The sequence below is a fragment of the Anomalospiza imberbis genome, chromosome 20 (genome assembly GCF_031753505.1).
Source record: "Anomalospiza imberbis isolate Cuckoo-Finch-1a 21T00152 chromosome 20, ASM3175350v1, whole genome shotgun sequence".
Taxonomy (NCBI): Eukaryota; Metazoa; Chordata; class Aves; order Passeriformes; family Viduidae; genus Anomalospiza; species Anomalospiza imberbis.
The window spans coordinates 5,858,586-5,886,100 of NC_089700.1; the positions used below are offsets into that span (position 1 = coordinate 5,858,586).

A 27,515-nucleotide genomic window follows, 5' to 3' on the forward strand; every position below is an offset into this window, starting at 1 on the left:
GACAAATCCTGCAGTCACTGATTAGAAAGTGGATTTGTCTTCTCTTCTTGGGGGAAATCAGGGCTCAGGCTCCTGAGATGTCCCTTAGCTGAAGCACAGTCTCAGATCCTGTGGTCAATACTGCAGGTGAGTGTGAGCAGCAGAAGCACCAACTTACAGAGTTTAATTGCTGCAAATATTTACTCAGGGTTTAAGCAAATTAACACCCTGCTGGCACTTCTCCTTGCAGCAGCTTCCCTGCAAGGGCACAGCACACCTGACTCCATGTGTGGCTGTGCATTTCTCAAGCTGATCCCAGCTCCTCCTGCCCCATCTGAAAGGTTCACAGGAAATTCCAGCTCCTTCTGACACATCTAAAAGATTCACAGGAGATTCCAGCTCCTCTTTCTCCATCTAAAAGGTTCACAGCAGATCCCAGCTCCTCCTGCCCCATCTGAAAGGTTCACAGGAAATTCCAGCTCCTTCTGACACATCTAGAAGATTCACAGCAGGTCCCAGCTCCTCCTGCCCCATCTGAAAGGTTCACAGGAAATTCCAGCTCCTTCTGACACATCTAAAAGATTCACAGGAGATTCCAGCTCCTCTTTCTCCATCTAAAAGGCTCACAGCAGATCCCAGCTCCTCCTGCCCCATCTAAAAGGCTCACAGCAGATCCCAGCTCCTCCTGCCCCACCTAAAAGGTTCACAGCAGATCCCAGCTCCTCCTGCCCCATCTAAAAGGCTCACAGCAGATCCCGGCTCCTTCTGCCCCATCTAGAAGGCTCACAGCAGATCCCAGCTCCTCTTTCTCCACCTAAAAGGTTCACAGATCATCTCAGCTCCTCTTTATCCATCTAAAAAGCTCACAGATCCCAGCTCCTCCTGGCCCATCTCAGAGCTCAAACACCCATCCCAGCCTGCAGGAATGTGGTGCTGCACAGGAGCAATGCCCAGCAAGGACACAGCAGGCTGAGAACAGCATATAAAGGCAGGTTTTGTATTTGAGCTGGCAGGAGTGTGACCTTGTCCTTTTCTTCACTGGGATTTACAGGACTAAGTCCAAAGAAATAAATCAAAGGTGCACATGGAGCAGGTCTCCTCCTCTGGGCCCTGCTCCACAGGGCAGCTCAGACACAAGAGCAGAAGGAAGGCCCAGCACGTGTGAAGGATGAGGGCACAAGCTCAGTTGGCTGTGGTAAGGCACATGCCAGAAAAAAAAGAGGGAACAGGAAAAGAAGAACCAGGGGAATCCCAGTATTTCTCCTCACCCTCAAATCCGAGAATGCCACATTCAAATTTGCTGCAGCATTTCCTGGTGAATACAGGAGATGGTTCACTGTCCCAAATCCTGGCCCATGCCCCCTCCCCAGCCTTGGGACCATGACAGCATCTGCCTCATCATTCTGGCATTTCTGACAGCTTCTCCCTCTCACACACCAGGCTTCTGCAGACAGCTCAGAAATTGTGTGCAACAGCCAAAATTCTGCAAACATCTCGTGCCAGATTGAGCTGGGAGAGAATTAACACAGCCCAAGCCACCCAGCCAAGGCAGCAAGTGCTCGCAGGGCTGGGAGCAGTCAGAGCAGCCCTGCAGAGCACTCCTGTCCCTCTCCAGGGGCAGCTGCCATCCTCCTCTGTGCTCAGCCTGCTGCAGATGTGTGCAGAGGAGATTTGGGTGTTTGTTCTCCAAACCTGCCTTGTTAATGCTGGAGGAATATTGACACAATGCTCCCTTCGAAGCAAGTGGAAATTGAAGCTTTTTGTTGAACCTGGTTTTTTCTTTAATCTTAGCTTTTAGAACAAGACATTTAACAACATTAGCGTTCATTTTTACATCACATGTCACAAGTTCAGCTGGACTCCTGCTTTAGCTGCAGCTGAATGTTGTCTGCTTCCCCAGAAGTCCTCAGAGTGAAGATTTATGGAGAAGCACTTAAACACACACAAAACCAGAAAATGCAAGTGGGTTTTACTAATGAGGCAGGCACTTTGCTGCATGCACCTCTCCACCAGAAACAAGTCCCACTTTAGCAGACACCAACAGCATCTTTTGTCTTTGTCTAAATTGGGAGCTGTGTAGCACAGAAGTGGGAAGGCAGTTAATGTATGCAAAGGTTGCTCGAGCAGAAAATGCTTGATCTGGTCAGGGACTGGAAGAACAGAAGTTTTTCATTCCAAACAAAGGATTCCTCCAGGAATGGGAGGTACTTGAAGATGTCCACTTCTGCATCTGGAATTAAAAGCTGAGATTTCTCACAGAGAAATGCAAATCAATTAAGTGAACCAAGAAATGTTTAGAGAGGAGAAGGAAAATATTTGGCAGGCAAACGCTAAAATGTCGAGCAGCTCTGTGGGAGTCATGTCCCAGGGACTGGACCAGAACCATAATTAGTCTGTTGTGGAGATAAACACCAAGCTTGTGTTCTGTTTTCTCATCCCAAACACCTCCTGGGCACTTGCTGCCTCACATCCTTCCTCCAGCAGCAGAGCTCTAAGTGTGTGAAACACCTGGGGGAGGAAGGGTTTTAGCAAAGTGTGAAGTGTTCCTTACAAAGTGCACAGGCTGTAAACAACATTTCCTCTGGGTTTGCACTGCTCCCAGCCACACTGGGGGCACTTGTGGCATTCCCAGCTGATGTCACCTGCCTGGGAGCTGGATGGCAGCTCTGGATCCACAGTGCCTTGTCTCTCACACCTGGCAGCAACCAGAGCTGCCCAAGTGTCCCCACAGAGGCAAAAAGGCCACCAGTCCCACCAGGCTGGCAAGGAAACGAGGGGCTTCAAATGTAGATCACATCTGAGTCATGCTGCTGAACCTGCAGGCAAATGAAAGAGGGAGAATTAGTGCTGGCTTAAAGTAACTCCCTTTGGTCTGGGTCTTCCTCTCCTTCAATTCTGGAGCCTTTTGCAAGATGCTCTGCAATCGCTTTTTCTTCCTTCTTTAAACAAATTTGCCTCACCCCTGAGTTTAGTCTTAAAAGTTGCTTCTGTTGCTTCAGAAAGAGCTGCTCCCTCAGCTGCTGCTGCACTCAGCTGTGTCCTCTGTTCTAAGCACACCAACCCTGAAGGAGGTATTGAATGTTATATTCAGGAGCTTTTAATTGATCCTAAACCCCTCCAGCTCTGTTCAGATAAACCACAGTGACTCCATCAGGCTTTCCCCATTCCCAATACCCTGCCCAATTAGCACTGCCTACAGGCAGCTGATTTCCTTCCCACTCTTCCAGACCACATTTCCTTACAGCTCTTCCTCATTCTCCAGCCCAGTGACATTTCAAAGCAGGTTGTTTTCTCCTGATACTCAGCTCATTGCTCTTCAAGCCTCTTTGACAGGGAGCACATGGAAGAGAACTGAGCTGTTTGGAGCCTGGGGATTTATTGGTCTCTTCTTCCCTGCCTTTAAAAGAAGAAGACAGGCACAGTATGTTTTAAGCTCTCTATACCTGGGAGCACATTTCTCATTTCCGAGTCTGGCTGGTACAAATAAAATTTAACACAGATCCTCCTACTGTGTACAGACATCTCTGCTTCATTTACCAAGGCTTACAGCTTTGCACTCCAGCTTAGATCAGAAGTGAGAAAAAACAGGCAGCCTCGAGTTATAAACATTCCCAAATGACGTGCCAGCACCAGGGGCTCCAAAATCCTGCAAAAGCCTTGTCAGCTGTGAGGCTGGGACAGAGCAGGACAAACCAGGTCCCTACAGGCAGCCATCCTCTCTGAACCCTCAACTTTTAGCCAACATTTAGGAATTTACTGACAAATCTGATTACCTTTATAATCTGTTTTCTGGTTCCTGTGCCCACACTGTTGGCAGCCAAGGAATTGGCTTGGGAAGATGACTTTTCCACTGGCACCATGTGCTGAATTTTGTTGGTGCAGGGCCAGCTGCTTGCAGTGTTTAGCAAGTAAGCAGGGAAAGGTCTTTGAAGATTTACATCCACTGCATCTCCAGTTTCAAAGGTTTTCATCCATGATGGGGCCTTTAAAAGAACAGAGCACATGGAAATTTAATGCCCTCTCTATATCAACACTCATTAAGCCAAAAAGAACATCAGATGAGTAGTCAGAAAATAAAGGCCATCTTTCCTCATCATTTTTCAAGCCTCCCTTCTGTCTCTAAAAAAACCATTGACTCAGAGCCATTTTTGCCACATGAGGAACAACGCGAAGACAAAGCCAGCACTATTCCTGCCCTGCTGCAGGAAGAAGCCAAAGCGTTTACTTAAATAACAAGCAACTTATGACAAAAATCTGGGTCTAGTTCCTCATTGCCTTCAAAAAAAAAAAAATTACACCAAGGCTTTTATGACTTTCAGCAACCACAAAGCACATGAATGAGAATGTGAAGCAAACTGTAAGAAACCACATTTGAATGTGTCAGTCACAACAATTTCATTTGCCCCAAGACCTTAAAACCTGATTGTGATTTCATAATCATAAAATGAGATTATTATTTTTTGCTGATGCTCCTGGTATTCAGCACAGGAAAAAAGGCCCTAAGATCTTGTTTTGACATGAATTTTCCTCTAAAAGTGTTCATGCTTCTAATATTTTATCATCAAGGGTAGTGAAGGCTTGGACTGGAATACAGCAGCTCCTTTTGGCATACACACACTGTTCTATTTTAGGGTTCATGCTGGAGAAAGGGGCAGGGATTTGGGGTTCTTACACTTCCTAAGGAGCGATCCAAGGAGCCCAAGACTTCATTCCAGTGACTGTAAATCCCAGCCTGTTTTTCCTCCAGTTTCAGAGCATGAATTTCAGACTTCAGTTCTTTCAGTCGATCTTCAAATTTCCTGCTGTTTTCTAAGTAGTCCAGCCTGGGCCCACACATTGGAGGCAAAAAGTTTAGGGTTTAGGGTGGCACAATTTAACTCAAGAACAGGTGTTTGTGGAAGGAGGAGATTTGTTTTTGTTTCCTTTTATGTTTTATAAGTAAAATGAACTCTGGCAATGCCAGCCTGACTCCCCTGACCCAGCAACAAGGGGGTTCACTTCTTTCTTTTTTGCTTCCTAACTTTTCACCAAGCATTTCCTTCCAGACTAAGGGATGTCTGATGGGTCAGCTCCCAGCAATTCCACACTTTAGCACTAGAGGGAAACTTCTGTCCTCTCACATGCTGTTAGCTCAGCAAGGTGCTTTGTCCCTCTCCAAGACAGAAGGTTCTGGATTTATCATGGCTTAATGCCACCAAAAATCCTTCCCCTGTGTGAAAAGCCGGTCTGACACAGACATCACCCACACCAGCTCAGTAAAAGGCCTCCAGCCATATGCACATCCCAAATTATTTAAAGATGAACTGTGATTCCCAAAGATTTCATTGCCTTTCTCATTCATTTGCACCACAAGCATGCTGATACCTCTCTCTCTCTATCTCAAAGGAGAGTCTCTTGAGGTCGATGTCTTTCAAATCCAGCTTGATGGATCCTTTGTCATAGTTGGCATCTCTGCTGTCACCTGGGGAGTACTGGGGGTACTTGGCCATGTGCTGGAAGAGGCAACACAAGCACTGTCAGCCAGATCTGATGCACTGATTTGGGATTTATCTCCTCAGTTCTGCAAGAGTGCCATGTTGAGCTATTTCCTAAGTTGCTGAGACACACAGATGCTCCTGCAGCCCTTTCCCTGCACCCAGCTGAAGTCCACAACCCACAAGAGCAGAGATTTATCCTGGCTGCAGTGTTTCTATTTCAGCAGAGAATAGAAACCCAGCCTCAGCAGGGCTGGAGCAGAAGAGGGAGTCGAGGCACAGACCTTCAGCAGTGCTTTCTTGCTGGGTACAACCTCACCTGCTTCACCTAAAGACAGATGGATGTGCCAGGATGACACAGCTGGCTCAGCACAACCATGTCCACAAAAAACTGCCTGGCTGAAATGGCACCACGGTTAGGCATGAAGGCAAGACAGCCTCTGCTCCCTAAGTCCATCACCAGTTCTGGTTTTAATTCTTGCATTGCCTTTCTTACCACCCTGAACAAACCCAGCTTCCACCCTCGTTACACTGCTTTTCCACACCAGTCTGTCCCCCAGCTGGATGCAGCCATGCCACTACTCAGCTTGATGGGGGCTATAAAAATGGCATCAACACCTGACTATCCCTGAAGATGAAGTGGTGCCCAGAGGAGCAGAACTTACAGGATAATTAAGCCTGGTTATGTCTAAGAGCTTCTGCTTGGCTTTGCGTTCAGCCTCCCGGGCTTCGTGCAGGTCTTGTTTCAGGTGCTCTGCTTCCTTGGCTCTGGAAGAGAAACATCCTGAGGGGAATGGCTGATGGTTTCCAACCAACATGGATTTCAGAGCTCACTAACTTGCAGAGAACAAGTCCACTACCGTGTTATCTTTACACTAAGGTACTCGTGGGAGGATGCTCACATGGAGAACTGACTGGGCACAGCAGGACAGACACACTCCTGCACAAAGTGGATGAATTACCATGATTTTCCTACTCCTAATTTCTGTGGGCTCAGTTACAACCTGCTGATACAGATTATCTCCAGGCCATCAGAGATCCTCCCTGAGGTGGGGAGAGGTTGCTCTTTATTTTGGCAAGCTTCTTGACAGTATCCTAAAACAAGTAGAAGGATTTCTTAATAACAGGGTTAAAAATCCTCTGTCAACACTGGCCTGCTCTGCATGTTCAGGGAACATGCAAACACTCAGAGTTGTTTATATTCCAAATGAGTTTACCTGGTTTTACACTTCTTAAAGATCTGAAAGGGAAACAAAACACCATTCACTTGATACTAATGAGTGAAAACAGCCTCATATCTCACAGGGTATAAAGAGTAAATTTAGATAGGTAGCCAGTGCTCATTTGAAAGCACTAAATACAAGATGCTTCTCCATTCTGGATCTTTCTTGCTAAACATCTTTTTCTTGCTAAACAAGCTTTGCATCTGAACCTCTGTAAACTTGATCTGCAATACAACAACAGCATCCAGGTGGAACAAACAAGGCACAAGGAAGCTTAGTCCCTCTGAAGTGTCACTTCAGGAATAACTCCCCCCTCCTGGGCTTGGCTCCGAGGAAAGCAGCACTCCCTGCAGCCCAGCTGAGAGCACAGAGCGCCGGGGAAGCAAACCCCACCTCCTGTCAGACTCCTTCACCAGCTTCACGGCGATCAGCTCCGCCTCCCGCATCTTCTGCTCCATCAGCCGCTTCTCCTCTTTGCTTTTCAGAGCTGTGATCTCCAGCCTCTGGCGTTCCTGCTCAGCCTCTGCAGCATTCTGGGCCAGCAGCTTGGCCTCTTCTTCTGCAATCTGGGCTTTCTCAGCCAGCAGCTCTGCTGCTTCCTGGGATCGGAGCTGAGGAGAAAGAATTTTTCTTAGTTCTTTGTCTAGAACCTCCAAAATCACCCCTGCAGGCAGGCAGAAGATATCTCTTACCAAGTGATAAAATATTATTTCTTAAATAAAAAACAGACCAAATTTCAGGGTCTAATGTTCTCCTCTGCTCCAGAATTTCCTGTGTCTCACCTCTCCAAAGCAAGGAGAAAAATCTTAGAGCTGGACAAAGCTGAAGTCAGCCCCTTCAGTTGCCTCTTTCTCCCAATTTCAGCTCCAAGACTGTTTCCTTTCCCTCCCTCTCAGCCTGAAGAGAGCACTGTGAGCCAAATACAAGGAGAGAATGGCTCACAGATTATGGCAGATCAGGGTTTTCCCGGGGATTCCTGCATGCCCTTTCCACCAGTGATCAGAAACTCTCCAGCCTTGTCTGAGCTACAATCCTGGTGTCAAAAAAATCCTGCTTCCAAACCAAGAAAGCCCATCAAGCACAGGAATATTCAGTCTAACTCACGAGGGCCTCGTTGGCCTGCCTGGCTTCATCTTCCACCTGGAAAAGGCGCCTTTCCAGCTCTTCTTTGGCTCTCTCAGCTTCTTCTCTGAGCTGCTTCTCCCTGGCCAGCCTCTGGTTCTCCATCTGGAAGTAGGATGAGCAATAGTTGGTGGGATTGCAGCAGAATCCCACCTGGGCCTGAGTGAAATGCATCAAATGAAGAAGGGGCTGCTCTCCAGCAGGGATGCTCACCAGAGATGCTGAAGCTGCCTGAACTTTGCAGCACTGAACTCCTCAGGCAGGCACTCCTGGTTATCTCAGACTGCTGGGAGAGCCCTTGGATTGATCTGGTTTGTGCCCCAAATCTTTGGGATCACCTCTCCACACAAACACCTCTGACCTCCTCACATGCCACAGAGCTGTTCCCACATTCAATCCTGCTGCACTTCCTCACCTCCCACACACACATTGATGGAATACAGGAGCAGCAAGGGCAGAGCTGGAATAATAATATCTCTGTCTTCAACAACAGAGGAGCAGGAAAAATCTACCTTTTTTCTAGCTTTTTCTTCCCTGGCTTGTGCTTTCATTTGCTGGATCTCTATGGAGTCCACTTTTCTCCTCCTCATAAATAGGTCGTGGTTTCCAATGCACAGCTGGAAAATCTGGATAGGAAAGGCAAAGCAAATGGGCTTTTGATGGACTTGTGCCCCTGCCAGAGGGACAAAGAGGCCCACACTGGCCTCACAGGACAATTCTGACTTCAGCACAAGTGCTGGCAGCTCCAAGAAAATCAGCACCCAGGGCAGGCTCATAGGTAAGCTTGTAACAGGATGAGAGATTCCTCCTGTCCTTCATCTCCCTCTGATCCCATTTTCCTGAATTACACAGGCTGATCTAGGCTGAGATCACAATTTTGTTTACAAACAATATTTCTCAGGCAGTATCACCAGGCTCAGCTTTAAAGCAGGAAAGCAGTTTACTCACCAGTTTGTTCACTTTGAGCTGAGAGGAGAAGAACTTGAAGACTTCTGCTTTTTTGTCAAGGGGTTTAATAGTTAACTACACAGGCAGAAACAAAAAAAAAAAAAAGAAAGAAAGAAAGAACAGTGAGGAGGAAAGTAAGTGAAACTATTAAAACCAATGCAAACTTGAGCTCATCTCTATTTCTCTCTGGGGAAGCAGTGATTTATGCCACAAATAGGGGCAGAGTGATGTAAAACTGTTTCTCTCCATAGAATCAGGCTGTTTTAGAGGATAAACCCCCAGGCCCAGCCCAGTGCCAGTGTGGATGGGGATTTTCCTGATGCCACCTGTGCACTGTCCCCAGAGCTCTGGAACAAGCCTTGGTAATCAGGAGAACAGGACACAGCAGCAACCCCTAGAACCTGGCCTCAAAGCCAGGGAAATGTCAAACACCTCTCAGAACAGCAACAACTGAAGGGATAAACAAATGTGTCAAGGGTCTAAGGACTTGTTCTTCAGAGCAGCAGGTCAAACTCCTGGAGACTTCCTCACTTTTTCAATCCCAAGCTGTTCCCAGAGGCCAGGCAGGGTTTTCCTGCTGCCAGCTCAGTGCTTCACCCCAGACTTTGTGCTCTACTTGGCTGCAGAACAAAATATGGCCCCTTTTCTTTTTAAGACCATGTTTTCTGTTCCTCACAGGTTCCCTGGCACTCTATTCCTCTAATTCATTTGCAAGGTAATTCATGTATAATACCAGGGCATCTGAGTCTCCAGGATCATGTCCTACAGCTCCTTTCACCCTCTAGGTAATGACTGGCTGCCTTTTGAGAGCAAGGCTGTGATGTGTCACTGAATAAAGTGAACCTTAAACAGAGGGCTGCCCAGTTTCCCCCCAACAGGGAGTTAAAGCAGTTTATTCACAGATCTCAGGGGAAGTTTGATGATATCAGAGACCAAAACTGTTTTGGAGTAGTCCCCTCTGACTTAATGGATATGAATCTAAAATCTCATCTCAATTTCAGATCTCAGTTTCTGTGGGACACAAAAAATGGAACAGGCTGTGCTGCCCTTTGGCTGGCAAATTCCAGGTATTCCAGCACCACTGTAGATTTCCTGGGTTTGTTTTTTCTGATTATAGCCTTCCACGCAGCCCATGATTTGCACTGAGAATAAATTTTCCCCACTCCTTCACTTTCCAGAAGCAAAAGCTGGGCTTCAGAGTGAAATTGCAGTGGTGGGGAGTGAAATCATGTCCCAACAAACTGGCAGAAGTGAGGCAGAAAACCATTAGCACCTCCCTGCGTGTCTCCTCTTGCCACTGGGCTCCAAGCCTCAGCTGCAAGGACGGCTTCTGTGTGCGCTAACAGCATTTAAGTTTTACGGATCATGGAATTCCTGCTGGGATAACTGAGGAAGGCAGGCACGGAGGCATTCATAATATCTGTTTTTTTCAGAGATCAACACATTTGTTTTGCAAAGGCCAAGCAGCAGGGAAGGAGCCAGAACAGAGTCAAAGCCCAGAGCAGCATTGGAGAACCGAGGTTTCGAGCTCATCTGCAAGGCAGGGCTGTTATTTTTAGTTTTGTAACAAAGCTCCCCAGGATTTTCCCCTTCTCCCCCAAAATTATTTCAACAGAGGAAGCTTTCAGCCTGTTCCAAGAATCCCAGTCCACACCCATGCCCATGGAAAAAGAATAATACATCAAAGCCATCATACCTCTTTCTCACTACAGGAAATGTTTCTGATAGAGCTCCACTCAAAGGATTTATTGGGGGAGAATCTGTTATTAATGCTGTAGATATGAATACCTTTGGCATCAACTCCAAGCAGGAGATCTGTGTGGTTTTTATTTTGCTAAAAAACAAGAGAGATGAATAAATGGCATTTTTGGTGACATTAAACAACCACAGACAAGAAGCACGTATTTTAATATATTGGTATTTGTTTGTATTTAGGCAATTGGTGTTTATATAAAATATTATGAATGCTGTCACTGGTAATAATAAACTCAGTCCTCTTGGCTGCTTATAGCAGCTCAAACTATTTCTCCTTCCTATTCCCTACCTGGAGTTACTCAAAACTTTTGTCAGGTTGTAAAATATTAATCTTAACTGTCTTATTCACCTGCTTATTTAGCAGGCAAGAAAACCAAGTCGGAACAAAACCAGAAGTCAGGAGTCCCAGTTCCAAACTCCCAGGAGGATTTTAAAAAGGCAGCACCATTATCTGCAGCAAGTAAAAACTGCTAAAATAAGGCACTTACAGCAATTGGGAAATAATTGACACCATACATTTCCAAGTCTTGGGCAATTTTCAGATAGTTCATCTCAGCTTCATCCCTGGAGAATAAAGCCATGATTATGAAATGCCTCTCCAGCCTTTCTCTCCTGGCTGACTCTCCATTTCCCACTTACAAAAGAACAGCCAATCTGACCCCTTTGTAGAAACTTAGCTTTGTCATCTTGCTTTCAATAATAGAAAAAAAAAGATAATAAAAACAGCATCTGGACAGAATAAAGAATAATAAAGAGTAATAAAGAAAAATAAAGAGTAATAAAGAATAGAAGTTGTATCTATTTCAAAAGATGACTCATGGATAGTGTAATCTTCATTAAAATTCATTAGAAGTCTTATCCTTGTGTTAGTTTTGCCACTCCATGTCTTGGAAAACCTCCCTTCCATTGTTTTCCGTGAATATATTTCCTTCAGGAAACAGAGTTCATTGAGAAATGAGTCTTGGACAGAGCTTTTGGCCAAGGCCAAAGAAGAGTGAGAATCTCTCCACCCACTTTTCTTCTCCTGTCAAGGTAAATCAGTAAATCTTGAGGAAAATATTCAATAAAAATAATTCTAAGAAGCCTCCAGAACAGACAGAAACAGAACCCAAATATTAGGAAAAGCTGCCTCTGGGTGCTAACAGATCCTATTTATTGTTTAATTAGATTTCTAGATGGGCTGAATTATACTGAGGACAACAAATCCCATAAATAAATGTATGGGGTTTCCAAGAAAAGCAAAGGTTTCCTACCTGGCAATACCCCTGTGCTCAGCATACCAAGCAGTGATCTTCTCTTCCCACATCTCTGCTGTCAGCTGGTACTGCCTGAGCACCTGCAGGAGAAGGAGAGAGGTTGGATCCCTGTGAAGATCCAAATCCAAGTTCTGCCTCTCCCAAGCAAAGTGAAGGCAGAGGTGCAGTTCACAGCTTGGTCATTTTGCAGAGTTTTTAATGCTCTGATTAATCCCCAGCAATATCTGCACTGCAAAAAGGAGATTCAAAGATTTTGCACTGCAAAAAGGAGACTCAAAGATCTTGCACTGCAAAAGGGGAGACTCAAAGATTTTGCACTGCAAAAGAGAAGACTCAAAGATTTGGTTTTGTATCAAATTAAGACTCACCCTTTTGGGCAACAGCTCATCATGGGCTAGAAAGCCTGGCTCGTGGAAATTTGGGTCATAGTCACCGTACTGTCCCAAAAAAGAAAAGTTATTTCAGTTTGTTAGAGGCAGAATGCTAAGGGAGTTGTTGCTTGCATAATTTGAAGTGAAAGCTTAAGGCAGATTTTATTTTGGTTCCCCTGCACACATCCCCCCATCTGAGCAGTCCATGAAGATCCTTCCAGCCCCTGTGCCAGGCAGGTGGCTCCAACACAGCCACTGAGCCACTCACACGTCAATCTTAGGCTGGAAACCTTCAATCCCAGCCTGGAGACCTTCAAGCCCAACCTGGGAAACTGCAGGTCTAAAGGAATCTCCCAGGAATTCACCCTCTGAAGCAGAGGAAGGGGATCTGCTGCACAAGAACAGCCCAGCTAAATTGTGTTCATCTCCTGCCACTGTGTAAGTCGGGCTCTTGGTGGCAAGAAGGGAGCAGAGCTCTGAGAGACATAAAAAAACTTCATGTCATCCCATTGTGAGCTCTGTTTAGAGCACATTCTGCATCCATGGTAATTTTTAAAACTACAGCAAATCATTCTAGCCTGGAGAAAGAATACACTAAAATGTTAGGCCCAAATAAATCCCCTAAATTGCAGAAGCATAGAAAAAAACCCTTGTAGTAGCATTTAATGGGTTTTTTTCTTAGCTGTGCTTGTACCTCCAAGGATGACCAACTTTACCACCAAATTTTAACCCTGCTGTGTTTTATACACCACCATGTAGATGTGTTGGGTTAAACCAGAAAAAAGTCAATTAAAAAAGAGATTTTCTATGCACAAACCTTGGCCTGAACAGCATAAGAAGCCAGTAAAACTGTAGCTTCTGGGGAGCAATAGATTTCCTCATCCAGGATCTGCTTCTTAACCTAAACAAACAGAAAAAGGGAGCAAGTTCAAGAAGCTCAAAGTCAGGACTTAAGTCAGGCTTGAAATGAAAGCAGACATGCCCAGACTAAAACTTGGCACCAAATATCACCTTTAGGAGTTAATAACAGCAACAAGAAACTGGCATTCAGGAACACAGGAAGCCTTTAGTTATCATTGCATTTAATGAGACCAAAAATGCCAGTCAGCTCTCTCCACACTCTTATATAAGGACTCCTATAAAAGAAAATCCTATAAAACATCACTTTTATTGTCTGTGCTTCATTTCTTTTAACAATCCTTTTTTTTTTTTTTTTTTTTTTTTTGCCTGCCCGCCTTTGGAAAAGTCAGCTTTGCATCACACCAGTCATCAGATTTTAGGTTGGGAGGGAGCTCTGGAGGTCAGGTCCAAGCAGAGCAGACTCAAGGCTGTGCAGCTGCCATATGAAAACCATAAGAGACGTTCTCCAGCTTTCCAGAATGAGAGAATAAAGGAGACCCTCAAAAGAGAAGCTGAATGATAAAGCATTTAATTTATTTATTTTCAATGGTCTAAGCACAATCAGACAATGCTAAAGAGTCTTTCAACATTCTTTTCATTTTAATAACCTGTGGTGCTACCAAGAGCAGAGGTGTTATAGTTTGTAAGGTGTTGTTTGATTTTAAATCAGTTGTGCAATTTCTGTTTGAAAACTTGAAGAGGGAAGGGGAAATTAATCTGGCCAAATCCTCCTCTCTGGTGTATTTAGCTTAGGAACAAGCACAAGACAACAAAATTTTGCATAGCTCACAGTCTTAAACAATTCCAAATAGAAAATTATTTGCACTAGCACAAGTTCTGTTTACAAACACACCAATGTAGGTGCTGGGAACTGAAATAAACCACCAAGAAAGATTTTGCTTTTAAATTTAGTCCCTGGTGAGCACAATCTGTGAAGCTGAGTTACAGTACAGGGAACATTCTTTCTAAACTGTTAAAATGGAAAGAATGAAAAGATTTTTCTTCCAATTTGGAAAGCTCCAGCTTTCATTCTCCACAGTGCAAATCATGCTCCAGAATTTAGAACAATGTGGATAAATCCCCCATAAGTGCCTGGGTTGTTGGGGTTTTTTTCTGATCAGCTTTTACAAGGACTTCTTGTTAAACTTCATGAAGAAGCAATAAATTACCTCATCTTTAAGCAGACAATATTTAGCTTCAGTCATTGACATTTATTGAGGCATTTATGCCACATTAATTTGTAAAGGTCTGAAGAGTCAGGAGAGCTGAAATCTTCAGGCATCCAGATGCCTGAACATGTTTTTCCTATTAGCATCCAGGTGTGAGCTGAAGTTCTTACAGTCAGGAAACTTTGCAAGTTCCAATTTGTTTCAGCCTTGTTTTCCTACTTTGGAATGAGAAGAATTTGCTAATTGCGTATCTGCTAGTTAAGGCAGGTTCAAGCAGAAAAGAAAAAAGTGTAAAAATCAGGATTAAAAGAGTAGTAAAAGAGTTCTGCTGTTCTCATGCCTTTCCAAAATTAGCTGAAGAAATAAATTGCCAAGGGGTTGAAGGTTCTGGATGAAGTTCTGGTGGGTTTATGAACCCTCAGAGCTGCAGCATTTCCCCAGTTTCATCATCACATCCTCCTCAAGGAACAAGGGAATTTACTGGGTTTATTTCCAGCTGCAGAATGAATTTATCCCAGCTACCTGCACAGACACATCCTGCAACATTCCAGGGGCTGAAACTTCCAGAGGGACTCCACAGCAACTCAGGAGAGAAGCTGGATGTCCCAGACATTGGAAGTGACCATCCCAAACTCAGCTTTTCCTGGTTGATCCATCTTTATTTTTGATAAAGTTCCAAGAATCTGCTCCTTCATCTGCTTTTTGATGGAGCTCAAATGGTGTTTGCTGCACTGCTCCTCTTAAACCTTGCCAGGTGAACAAACCTGGAGTTCAGAATTCCTGTCATATTCCATGATCTTTTATCCCTACAACCCAAAATGAAAGTTTAGGGAGTCCTTGTTTTCTAGAGGTTTTGCCCTCCAGCACAAGATCTCCCCTAAAGCCTCACAGTTCTTCCAGCAGTTCCAGCTTTGCATGAATTTTTATTAATTTTTAACACATATTAAGGAGCAAAACAAGCCTGGAATATTCAGGTTTGGAATTATCCCCCAAACTGCTGGGAGTTGTCATAAAAAAACCTGCAGAAGATGAAACATTCAGCTTACCTGGACACAAACCCACAGCAGGCAGGAGAGATGTTTGTATTTCATAAAAATAATGTCTACAAAGTTCTTGATACAGCTGAAGCAAGCAAAATTATCCTGAGCTGCCAGCAAGATCAAAGACAATGCAAAAGGACTGGGGGAAATACAGAAGGAATTAATGGTTCAAAACTGTTCCTGACCTGAAGGAAGAATAAATGCTGGGTAATTTCCTGTAAGAGTTCCTCTTCTACCTTCTCTGGGTAGAATTTAGCCAAAAAATGAAAGCTAATGGGATCTTCTTTAGGGATTTCTTGATCTAAAACCTGTTTACAGATAAAATAAAATCAAATCAGCAGCAAAAAGGATACAAGAGTGTCTCAAGATAATATTCCCAAGGAAAATCAGAAAGTAGCCAATAATCCACTTAAAGCAGCCTTCCCATATTTCAGAGGGAAGGGTAATTCTGAGCTTTAATCTAACAGCAATCAGCGGTGATTAGTGTGGGATGCTGCAGGTCAAATGGGATAGAAGCAATCAGAGCAAATAATTCTAACTTCACCTTAAAAAAAGCTACCATGTCAAATTCTGAGTTCTCATGGAACACATCCCTTTAGCTCCCGTGCTCCAGAAAGTCAATATTTATAGAAGTAAATAATTAATTGCCATCCATTTTGTCTCCTGTACCTTTTTGTCCATTTTTAACCAGGTGCACATTCCTTTAATTGTGTACTGCAAGCCAAAGAACCAAGTCTCCCTTAAACCAAGAGCTCGGCACACCAGGTCAAACAAATCCTTTCCCTTCCACTTCATCTGAAAAGAGAGAAAAATCAAGAAAAACATGTATATCCTAAATTAATTTGCTCCATTTGAGCCCTTTCTCCTATGAAATCTTATTTCACCTTTAGGTTTTTAATGAAGTATTCTTGCTGCTGTGTCAGTGTTGCTGTGTTCCACCTCCTCTCCCTCTCCAGACACATCCAGAGAGCAGCTGGAGTCATTTAGCCACCAAGCACTTGAGGGAATGAGGATTGTAATTTTGATTCCCTGGGATGTGGCAAGTCTTTATTAATATTTGTCCAAAATTTTGACTCAATGGTTTATACAAATTGGAGAGACTGAGAGAAAGCCAGGGGAAATCAAATCAGGACACGGGGTAGGAATGCTGAACAGTGAGAACAGATCCACCTTTCACACCCCTTAGGTATTTCTTGTATTCAGTGTTTCTTGTGTTCAGTATTTCTTCTATTTCAGGTATTTCAGTGGCACCAGGCCAAGCCTTTATCCCACTCTGATTTAAATGAGTCTTCTTAAATGTTTTTAATTCAATTTAGCAGCCACAGAGAGCAAACTTTGATTCAAGGTCCCAAATTCACACACATCTGATGCCTTGTTCCTTTCACCAAAGAGGCTGCTCATCTGTTCCTTCTATTTGACCACATTTCAGAAAGATGATTTTATCTAGTTGCTAAAACTAAAAACTGAATGGCAAAAAAAAAAAAGGTGAACTTTTAGGCAGTATTTGAATGGAAAGCTGAAAATCATCCCAACCAAAAAGCAGTGGCTGGGGATAAAGGAGAGGTAGCAAAGGAAGGAATACACTATTTGTTAACAAGGATTCTGATCTCTAAATCAAATTTTCCAAATCCTTTATTTTCACAGTTCTGCCTGCAAGTACTCCAGAGCAGTAAGTCATACAAGATTAATCTATTCTCTTTCTGAAGGACCTAATAAATTACATTAAATGGCTCTCAGAGCAGTCAGGTCTCACTAAAACTTCCAGTCCCATTGGAACTGAGTTTTCTAACTCCCCAAAATACCTGTGTGTCTTGTTTTGCTTTTGCTGGATGATTAGGAATTAATTAATCAGGGACAGTTCTGTCCCTTCAATAGTGCAGCCCAATTTGTTTAGCAATTGATCATTTCTTTTTCCCCAGCCATGATTTTCCTGATTAATTTATCAGCCATAATTAATAGAGCTTCCAGCTTTTTCATCTATCCTTTTTTCTCTTCTGCCCAGAGATCCAAACACCCATTGCAGGTAAAGAACTGGAGTTGATAAATGGCAAATTGGAAGAGATGACCCAGATCAACAAAAGTACCAGATTATAATTTTTTTTAAGCAACATCTTAGCACCAGCTCTGACCAGTTTATCCAAGATGGATGTGTCTTAAAGAGTTGTGCCAGTTACAAAAAAAAAAAATCATGAAGAAGTAGGGATCCTCACAAACAGTTGGAATGAAGAAAGCAGTTTTAATGTTAATTTAGCTATGTCAGTCAAATGGATTTCACACAAACAGCTTTAAATTCTGAACAGAGTTAAGAGAAGAACACACCTGAGATTAAATAATCCATTATTTATAAAAATAACAGATCAGTTTTAAGACCATCCACGAACTGATAATCTGAATTTCTCCAATTTCTTGAAATCCAAAGGGCATTCCCCAGCTCCCCAGCATTTGCTGACACTCTCACCTCACAGCTGAACTCCATCTCAGCATCCACTGTTATAATTCTGACTTTAAAAGTCTTCGGTTGTTTCTTCTTCAAGCCTCGGATGGACATATTTTTCAGCTGATGAGGGCAGCCACACCTGAAATCAAACATTGAGGGATGGAAATTCAGCAGCATTTTCTTGGTTAGATTCCAAAGTAGGATGAGTCCAAACATGCAGAAGAAATTTAACGTAAGAGATGCATTTTTTGTGTCTAATAAGGATGTTGAAAGAAAAAACTTTAAAATTAGCTTGCTCCTTTAAGTAAGTTGCTCAGAAAATGTTGTTACTGTCTTTTCTCAGATTTTGGCTATCACAAATAAAATTCCCTTTCTCAAGGGTCTCTGCAGCATCTCCACTCAGCAGAACATCAGAAAATGTAGCTAAACTTTGTTATGTCAAATCCAACACAATCCTTTCCCATCAGTTATGGCTCCTTCAGCAACCAAATCATTGGATTTCTTTATAACATGAGATTCTAACTCCCTGAAATTACACAAATGCCAAGAATATATGCATTGGAATTCAGCTGAACTTACCACATTCTCTTGTGCTACTCACTCACAATGATAAAAGTTACTTAGAACAGGGATTTTCCCAGTGAAGTTCCTGTGAAATTAATTTAATTTTGCAGAAGCTGACAGAACATTCCATCTGAAATCTTCTATTCTAAATGTAATCACCTCCATGCCACCCAAAAAAATTGAGGAGATGCTGCTTCCACAGACACACGGGTTGTGTAGAAACCAAATATTGAAAGCTGGAGCTAAATGATGGTGTGAATCTGCTCCAGGCAGTTCTCAGGCAATTCTTTCTGAGCAGAGGAAATCAGCCGGTAAAGATTTTTGCTTCTTTTTACTTTATAAAATTAACAGGTCAAACTTGTATAATGCAGTGAGAATCTGTGAATTGTACAGGGCAAGAGACTGAGGCATTCCTGGTTTCCTGCAATATAAGACTATTACAGTGTGGCAGAATTCCAATCTCTCCTTGAGGAATTCCAAAATAAAGCTCGACTTTAAACTGAAAATTTCAATTTGCCTGCACCTTCCAGGATTTTGTAAAATATTTTGCTCCTTTTTTTTCTGCTGAGCTCTAAATTGGCTTGCAAATGTATTGATTTTTCCACTTACTTTGTGCTCCTCACTCACAAATTTTGAGGGGTTAAGTAGGAGGTGAAGCAGATAGGGAATATTTTCTTTACAGATTATAGGGAAGTTGAGGCAGGGAACAGATAAGATAGTTACCAAATCATAGAGATATCAGAGGGAGAGCTGAGAACAAGTGATGGAAACAACTCAGAGTGGGGAAGAGGAGCTCAGGAGGAAATTCATCCTTCTGACACCACTGGGGACCTAGGGAGTCCTCTCCCTCCAGCTGGCTCTGGTGGAGCTTCTGCTGAAGTCTTCTTCGGGTTTGGGGTACAACTTCTGGAGATGGGAAGAGAACTGGAGTCCAAAGGAGAGGTCCAAGGGCTAGAAAATCATCTGTGGTGAGATGAAAGCACAGGTTAGAACAGAGAAAGGATGAGTGGTGGGACATGGAAATGGCCGCTCTTCAGTACAAGGAATAATGGGCTTCGTGAAGCTGCAGACTGAGGAAAAGTCAAGAATAATCAGGGTATTATGGTGCTGCAAAAGCACAGGGTGGCATTTCTCTTCCTGAACTTCCCCCCAGAACAATGTGACAGCATTGTCCTGGAGACTGGAGGTACCTAAACCTGCAGAGGACTCCCCCAGAGCTGGTCCCTTCTGGCAGTGCCCACCACCAGCCCAGGAGAGGCCACACCCCCAAAAACCAGTGAAATCCAAGAACAGCACATCCAGAGCCCAAATCCCATCACCCCCAGGGTACCTTTCTCCTCAGGGATTTTATTTTAGAGTGAAAACCAGATCTTGCCACAAACTTTCCTCTATAATTTAGGCAGCTCAGTGCACCCAGCTGAGCAGAGTTGAGGTCCTTTCTACTTAGCACAGCAAAGAGTTTTCAATTAAGGAAAAAGGGAATATTGAAAACCCCCAAAATGACCACAGCAATATTGACAGAGAGAGCATCATGTGAGGGCATCCAAACCAGCAGTAAATTACCACAGACATTTTTTGATCTCTGATCTGCAAAATTAATTTTTAACCTGTTGCATTCCAAAGATCTTTTCCATCAGTTTTCTCCAAAACTGTAAATAATTGTAGCATACAGCATTTATAGCCTGAGAACGACAGACTTCTACACAAAAATGGAAATAGTTTTATTAGTTTCTAGAAGAAACATCAATGGTTGAAAACTAAGGAGAAAAAAAGCTTCATAATTCATTTTTAATATGTAACCTGAAACAGCCAGCTGAGTTAAACAGGAACCTGGAGTTAGGGCCAGTACAGAACATTCTCAGAGTTTCATATGGAAAATTCTGAACAGATAAAATTGAGCAGCTGGACAAAAATGTACTCATTTTCTCAAAATATGACAAAAATACCAGAGCTTTTCATTTGGACTTTGAAGTTATGTCTTTTTTCTTATATAACCAGGTTGAAACGACAATATAATTTGTTCAACATTTCCAATAGTTTTTTTTTTTTTTGTTCTTTCCAGATTTTTTATTCCATGGAAAAGTACGTTCTGACTCACAGCAAAAAGACATTTTTGAATATCAAATTTTCCCCAGAAAAGTAAACTGCATTTTAATCAATAGCACTGTTAAAGAAATTGGAAAGGATTTTCACACTGAATAGCTGAAATGAATGTCAGATCCTGACAACAGAAGCAAGAGCACTCAGCAGACAAGATTTTAGAGAAAGAACTTTATCAAATAAGAGAAATCTTGCTGAAAAAAAGACAAGATAAAAGAAAAAAATACAAGGGTTTGCAATTTTTTGTGTAAATGCAAAAGCAATCCCTTCTAACAGCAGGGAATCAAGTGTTCCAAGGCGGAGTTCCTGACACCCAGCTCCAGTGATTTATTCCTGCAGGTGCCACAGGGATCCAGAAGGAGCAAAATGTGATGGACCAGAGCATGAATTCAAAATAGGGCAGGGTAATGAAAGATTCCTGCCCAGCCAGAACCTGGGAACGGAGAGTTCAGGAGCTGGGAACAAGCACAGAAAGGTGATAAAAGCTCGGTGTGGCGAGGGGAACAGAAAGGCAGCGATGGGGAATAAAATGGCAAGAACAAAAGAGCCCCAAGTCTCTGTTGATGCTCAAGATGAAAGGAGCTCTGGATTGGAGTGTTCTCCCTCCTGGACAATGAGAAAGCAGGAGCAAAGCGTGGGGGTGCAGTGGGAAGAGCAGGAAGAACTGGCCAGGTGGCTGTTGCAGCAGCGATGCTGATGTGCCACAGCACAGCCCTGCACTTTGATCCACGTGGGGAGTCAGCCACACTGCAGATAGCACTCACTCACAGAGAGGGAAACGGGAAACAGCATCACCACACACTCACCAGGCTCGAGAAATCCTCCGGAATTCAGCACCTTGTAGACAAATATGTCAAGCTGCCCGAGAGTGAGAGTGCCATTTACGCTCAGTGAAGCAGCTCCAAGGTGAATGGATGGGTTTTGTAGGGCTCTCCACGGGGTGTAAAAACTTCCCTTCACGTGGCACTGGCCCTCAGTGACAGTCATCACCATCCATCACACTTGGGGCAGCCACACTGGCATGAAACATCATCTGTTTTCACACACACACAAAATCCAATAGCACTTTGCAAGGTGAGAACTCAGCTGCAGACAGGCAAAGAATTCATGGCAATCGAGACCCCTCTCTTACACCCCCAGAATGAATCAGCCTTTAAAGGATCAGCATGGTTCTCACAGGAGCTGGAAATACAAAACCTTTGGGACAGCAATGAGGATTCAAGAGGCAAAGCTTGGGAATTAGTGTAAGAGCCACCACCAGAAGATGCTTGAAGCACCCCACTCCAAAAGTACATGAGCATAGCCACTACTACAGCTTGAAAGAGTGTCAGCACTGAAATATTTACTGCAACTCCGAGTGGCAAATTCCCCTGACTCATTATGTTTCTCCCAGTTCCTGAATTTCCATACTCCAGCTCAGGAATTAATGCAAGCGATTTGAATGCAGACAACACAGGCGAGCGTCGCGGGCTCTGTGCAGTTGTTGACTCACGCTCCTGCCTCTGCTCCCTGCCCGAGGAACAATTTCAGCGAATAATTCACAGTTTTAAAATGGGTCAGCAAGATAAAGGCGGTTTTTTTTACTCCTCACTCTTAAAAGAAGTTATCTAAAGTCACCGGTTGGATCAAGACTCACCTCATAGATCCTTTTTTGAATGATGATAAGGGGAAAAAAATCCCTTTTAATCCAAAATCTCCGTATTTTCCCCGCAGACATCAATATCCAGCCCTCAGAAGTTCTGCCACTGAGAATAAAATCCAAGAACAACTTTTCTACTTGATCCCCTTCCCTTTGTTTCCATGAACTGCAGCATGTTAGCGCCCTCTGAAAAATCAAAGGATTGCTTTCCCAGGTGATAGGAACTCTTAACCATTTCCTGCCTGCGCCAGGGCTCCTCCCAGTTTCCCTGCTCTGTAATCCAAACAACCAGGCACTAAAATAAGAGGAATCCACGAGTTTTGGCTTGGCTAGCTGTAAAAATTGATAATGAACTTCCGAATAACTCCTTGGGAGGTATCTGATCAAACTATTTCAACAGTGCCTCCTGTTCTCCCCATATCAGCCACCTTAAGAAGGGAAACTGCCTGGAGTTGTGCTGTTAATGAAATACAATTCCCTACATGTTCTCTTCCTGCCGTGAGAGATGATGGGACACCCACAGCAAAAAGAGAACAAGGCTCTAAATTGGGCAGCAGCCAAAATACCAGCAGAAAGTGGTAAGTGAGCACTTTTAATTAAAAAAACTAGATGGCCTCAGCATGAAGTCACAGGGAAAGACCAGGAGCTTCTTACCTTAAAGTCCAATCATTTTGCCATTATTCACATTCTAAGTGGTTTGGGGATTTTTTTTTGCTAACCCTCCATTTCATACAGAGATTTACAGAAACTGAATATCTGCCAGGTTATGGATCTATAGCCAGGTTATGGATAGCAAGGACAGGCCAGCTCTCACTCCATACCGACTGTAATTGTTCTGGATTTATATGGAAAACCCTCAAGATTTGTCTCATGCCCATCACTTATCAGCAGGGGAGAAGAGCACAGCATCTGTTGATGTGCAGAAACCTCAAAGAGGCTGAGTCAGCTCCATCCCCAAAAGTCCATGTAAAGGGGTCCCTCAGCACCCACAGCCCACGTTTGATTGGAAGAGGAGGCTCAGGGAGGAACCTCATCATTCCCTAAAATTACCTGAGGGGAGGCTGTGGTGAGATAGGGTCACTCTCTTCTACTTGCAGTGAGAAGACAAGAAAAAACAGCTTTAGAATGAGATGAGAGATTCAGATTAGATACTAGGAAAAATGTTTTCACTGTTTGGGTGGTCAGGCACGGGAATAGGGTGCCCAGGGAGGTGGTGGGGTTCCCACCCCTGGAAACATCTGGATCTGGTGCTGGGCGATGTGGTTTGGGGTTATGGTGGCAGCGCTGGATACACAGCTGGACTTCAAATCAAAGCATCACAGAATATCCTGAGTTAGAAGGGACCCATCAGGAACATCGAGTCCAACTCCTGACAGCGCACAGAATGTTCCAGGAGTCCCACCATGGATCTGAGCTCCTGAGCTCTGTCAGGTTTGGTGCCATAACCACTGCACTAAGGAGCCTATTCCAGAGCTCCACCATGCTCTGGGTGAAAAAACTTTCCCTGATATCCAACATAAACCTCCCCTGACTCTGCTCCAGCCATTTCCTCGAGCCTTGTCACACATGAGACAGAAGGGATCGGAACCTGCTCCACCTCTTCCCCTCATGAGAATATTAAAGTTTGACCTCAGTCTCATCTTCTCCAACCTGAACTAATGAAGTGACCTCAGCCACTCCTCTTAAAGCTTCCCCTCCACCATCCCTAAGGGAGCTTTCGGGAGCTCTTAGAGAGCTCTTCCAAGTTAAACCACCCTCCCAGCCCACACCCATTTCTCCCTCACCGCCTCTGAGGGAGTGGCCGCCGGCCCGCGCCTTTAAATACCCCGGGAAGCCCCGCCCCCCCGGTGCCCCGCCCAGTCCCCGCCCCTTCCCGCCGCGCGGCGCTTCCGTGCTCGGCGCCGCCCGTTCCGGGCCCGTCTCTGCAAGGTCCCCGAGGCTCGGTGGCGGCAGCGGCGGTGAGAGGGGACGGGGCTGCCCGGGGCCGGGGCTCGCCTGTGGGGGTTCCCCTGTGCCGCGGCTGCTCTCTGCGTGCTGCATGACCCGCCTGGCTGAGCCCCGCTGCCTGCGCGGCCCTGCTGGCACGGAGGCGCCGGGGCAGGGCCTGGCGCGGAGCGCTGTGGGGAGCTGCGGTGGGGGGGGCTCAGGGCTCTCACTCTTCGTTTTCTTCTTTTATCCCTGCCTGCCGGCCCTCGGTGGGTGTTGGCCGTGCTGCACACGCCTGGCTGCGTGGGGTGTTTAGCCGTGGGGTACCGGTGGGCCCCCCAATGATTCCTTCCAGTCCCGAGCGCCCACAGCTGAGTTAGGCGTGGGAAAAGCAGCCTCCGAGTATTTGCTGAAACGTTTCATCCTGTGGCTGTGTCCCTGTATCCCTAAACTCTGCTTTTGATGTGTTGGGACATCAAAGCGAGTGTCTTACAAACTGGGGGGCATGGAGAGTTCACAGGTGTTGGTTGTGCTTAACAGCGTATCTGAGTGGGAGCGAAAATGGTCATTAATCTCCATCGGTTTTAATATTGATTCAAGTCTTCTGTTGGCTTTTCCCCTGACTCTTGCAAGAGTGGTACAGAAAGCTCTCCCTAATTAAACCAAATAAGGTAAAGGAGTATAATTTACTTGCAGGAAGGAACTGAAAAGCAAGCACATGTACTATAGATCAGACAGCTCTTTGATGTGTCACTTATGGCTTGAGAAGCTCATTACCTTCCTTAGGTTTCATCAGCTCAGCTGGTAAGGAGAGGCACAGAAGCAAATGACTGTGAACAAAAGCTGTAGGCTGCTCCTTTGTTTGGGTGCACTCTGTTCTGATGAACAGGTTTCCAGCCAAAACAGCTGCTGGAGTGTGAGTTAAATTAATAATTTCCACAGGTACACTTTTCTCTGTTGTGTTTATGGCAGTTGGGATGATTCATTTTTTGTGGGGTAAGTTCTCCTCTCATGCTGTTGTGTCCAGTTTTACTGCTGTCCTGAAGGAACTTTTACTGATAGCAAGGACATGGTGACATCCCTTCCATGTTGTCCAAAAGGCTGAGCTAGCGCAATAAATGGAGTTTTGAGCTGTTCTTCCGACAAAATGACCTAATGAAGCTGTTAGCCTAAAATAAGGAAAGTTTTGGTATTGATCAGAAAGCGTTTTTGTTTTTTACTTTGTTACAATAACACATCTGCTTTTCTTGCTGCCAGGCACTGCATGAGCATAACTGAACAATGTCTGTCCCACGTGGAGCTGTCCATGCAAAATGGATAGTGGGGAAAGTAATTGGGACCAAAATGCAGAAAACTGCCAAAGTGAGAGTGACGAGGCTCGTGCTGGATCCCTACTTGCTAAAGGTAACACCAAATTCTCTTGCGTGCTGGGTTTTGTATTTTGTGGAGAAACGTTCTGCTGATTCAACTCTTAAAAGTTTTGATGACTCTTTACAAATCAAACTCCTTAAGGGTCTGGTTGTGGGGATGAAAAGCAAAGGATGAAAAGCAGTGAGCGGTGAGGACTTACAAATTACCTGCTAAATGTATTTCTTTGAAGTGCCTCCTTAATGCACTTCATTTGATCTTTTTGAGAAGGTAAGCTTTTGTTGTTTCACACTCAGATTTAATTTTTCATGTCGGTGTGGAGCATGCTTTGGAGACTTGACAGTTTATTAGTCACTTGTACAATAAATTTCTTAGCTGTTTTTTCTGTATGTATAATTGTAACATTACTGTGATCTTGGATTTAGCCCTTTTCGATGCACTTCAAATAGGAAGGTTAAAAATTTTATTTTCTCCATTTTAAATAGGAAAGCAGTGGTACCTGGAGGTAGAATAAATTGCTTTTGGTAACCAAAAGGTTAAGGATAGAGTCAAGATTGGACAATGGGTCTTGTGGAGCCCATGTTAATATTTTATCCAGTAGTAGAACCTTTCTTTATTTCTTAACCTAATTTATTTCATAAAAGATTCTGAATTCTGCTGTTTGAATAAGAAAAAAAAATTATTTCAGCAAGAAAACTCTCACATAAAAAACTTCAAAATACAGTTGTCAGAGCTTTTTCTTCCCCATCTCCTTTCCTCCAGGCTCAGTTGGCAACACTATCCTGAGAAGAGATTGGGAAGGGCAGTGCTGTGTGCGTTCTGTGGAGAACCTGTAGAGTGCACAGTTGCATTTCTCTTCGTGATCCAAACTGAATCTCACTTTAAAAGATACATAAGACTTTAGTAAAATTTATTTATTTGATATTAATTATATATTTACCCATCACGTAACTTTGAAATATATTACCAAGGTTTCTTTTTTTATTATTATTCTTCTTTTTGTTCCTTTTACAGTTCTTTAACAAAAGAAAAACCTATTTTGCCCATGACCCACTGCAGCAGTGTGTTGTTGGAGACATTGTTCTTCTGAAAGCTCTGCCTGAGAGAAGGAGCAAACACGTGAAACACGAACTGGCTGAAATTGTGTTCAAGGTTGGCAATGTCATAGATCCCATCACAGGAAAGCCCTGTGCAGGAACCAGATTCCTGGAAAACCTGTCAGATTCAGAAAATCTCACTGAGGCAGATACCACCTATCTAAGTGAGAAACTTCAAGAACTTAAAGTTTGTTCAACAGACAAATAGTGGAGGAAATATTTTAAGCAGAGGGCTTCCAGCTTTTGTCTCTCTCTGTCAGGGATGTTTGAGGCTCTGCTGTGAAATGTTAAATGTTTCAGTGAAATCTCTAGTCAAAATAAATAGTAAATGTAGTTGCTTATGCAAAGAGATGTTGCAGATTGATGGGCACCTGGAGCTTTGAATGAAAACACAGAGAAAAATGCAAGTTTAGTGTTCACACTCCATTTTGTTGCCTGTAGTTTTGCCCCGGTGACAGTTCCCAAAGGCAGCTGCCCTCCTGGATTGACCTCTCTGTGTTAAGACAGGACTACAACTGTGTGACGTTTAATTTTGGTGGGAGGGTCATTATATTATTTGGTTGTTCTGCATTTCAGGCAGTCTTTTGTGGTTTGTAGGGTTACTGGAGATGATGCTATTAAAGCTTTTGAAAGGAAGTCTAGAATTTTAAAACCAGCTGCATGCTTGTGTCCTTATTTCCTCTTAGAGTGCCTTCTGACTTCCAAACTCTAACAAAAACACAGCCCTTTGTCTTTCTAGTAGCAGAGAGGTGAGAATCAAAGCTTTGGGCAGCTTAGTGTGGTTGGCTCTGTCCCCTGTGCAGATCAGGATTTCATGCTGGGAGAGCTGGATCTCTTTGAGCTGCCAGCAGGACAGGGGAGCTGATGGGAATACAAAGCCTAAAAGTGCTTTTTAGGCTCATCAGAAAAGCTAATTGAAGTAACACATTTTGGGGAGCTAGAGGTGCTGGTTTGCTGCATGTTTTAATGTGGAGTTAGAGGCCAGAGCAGTTACTGATGAAAGATGAATTTGTCCTGGTACAGCTCTGGGGATCTCGTGTCCTCTCCTCCAGGACATACAGCAAGATGAGAGCCTGCAGCTGTTGCAGCAGCCTCATGTTCTGACTTTGGATCTAAAAGGGCATCTGCCTCAAAATTTGGCAGTGTG

At 44.0% G+C, this 27,515-nt stretch overlaps 2 protein-coding genes across 4 annotated transcripts; one reads left to right on the forward strand and one right to left on the reverse strand.

Moving 5' to 3' along the window:
* Positions 1-1,736: 1,736 nt before the first annotated feature.
* LOC137485695 (merlin-like) lies at positions 1,737-23,184 on the reverse strand. 3 transcript variants are annotated; one of them, XM_068210324.1, is made up of 19 exons: positions 23,028-23,184; positions 18,962-19,201; positions 17,696-17,813; positions 15,907-16,032; positions 15,423-15,545; positions 12,946-13,029; positions 12,126-12,194; positions 11,755-11,837; positions 10,990-11,065; positions 10,443-10,580; positions 8,747-8,821; positions 8,311-8,424; positions 7,781-7,903; positions 7,070-7,287; positions 6,119-6,221; positions 5,344-5,471; positions 4,652-4,802; positions 3,753-3,962; positions 1,737-2,795 (listed from the first exon to the last, which is right to left on the reverse strand). In XM_068210324.1, exons 2-19 carry the CDS (start codon positions 18,967-18,969, stop codon positions 2,760-2,762), a joined length of 1,983 nt encoding a protein of 660 aa, XP_068066425.1. In that variant the 5' UTR covers positions 18,970-19,201; positions 23,028-23,184; the 3' UTR covers positions 1,737-2,759. The 3 variants fall into 3 exon arrangements, with proteins under 3 accessions (XP_068066425.1, XP_068066423.1, XP_068066426.1); XM_068210322.1 differs by lacking the exon at positions 23,028-23,184 and adding an exon at positions 21,685-22,426; XM_068210325.1 differs by lacking the exons at positions 8,747-8,821; positions 23,028-23,184 and adding an exon at positions 21,685-22,430.
* Positions 23,185-23,868: 684 nt separating this feature from the next.
* On the forward strand, positions 23,869-27,020 carry MRPS17 (mitochondrial ribosomal protein S17). The gene is made up of 3 exons (XM_068210327.1): positions 23,869-23,935; positions 25,161-25,307; positions 26,286-27,020. Exons 2-3 carry the CDS (start codon positions 25,185-25,187, stop codon positions 26,574-26,576), a joined length of 414 nt encoding a protein of 137 aa, XP_068066428.1. The 5' UTR covers positions 23,869-23,935; positions 25,161-25,184; the 3' UTR covers positions 26,577-27,020.
* Positions 27,021-27,515: the final 495 nt, after the last annotated feature.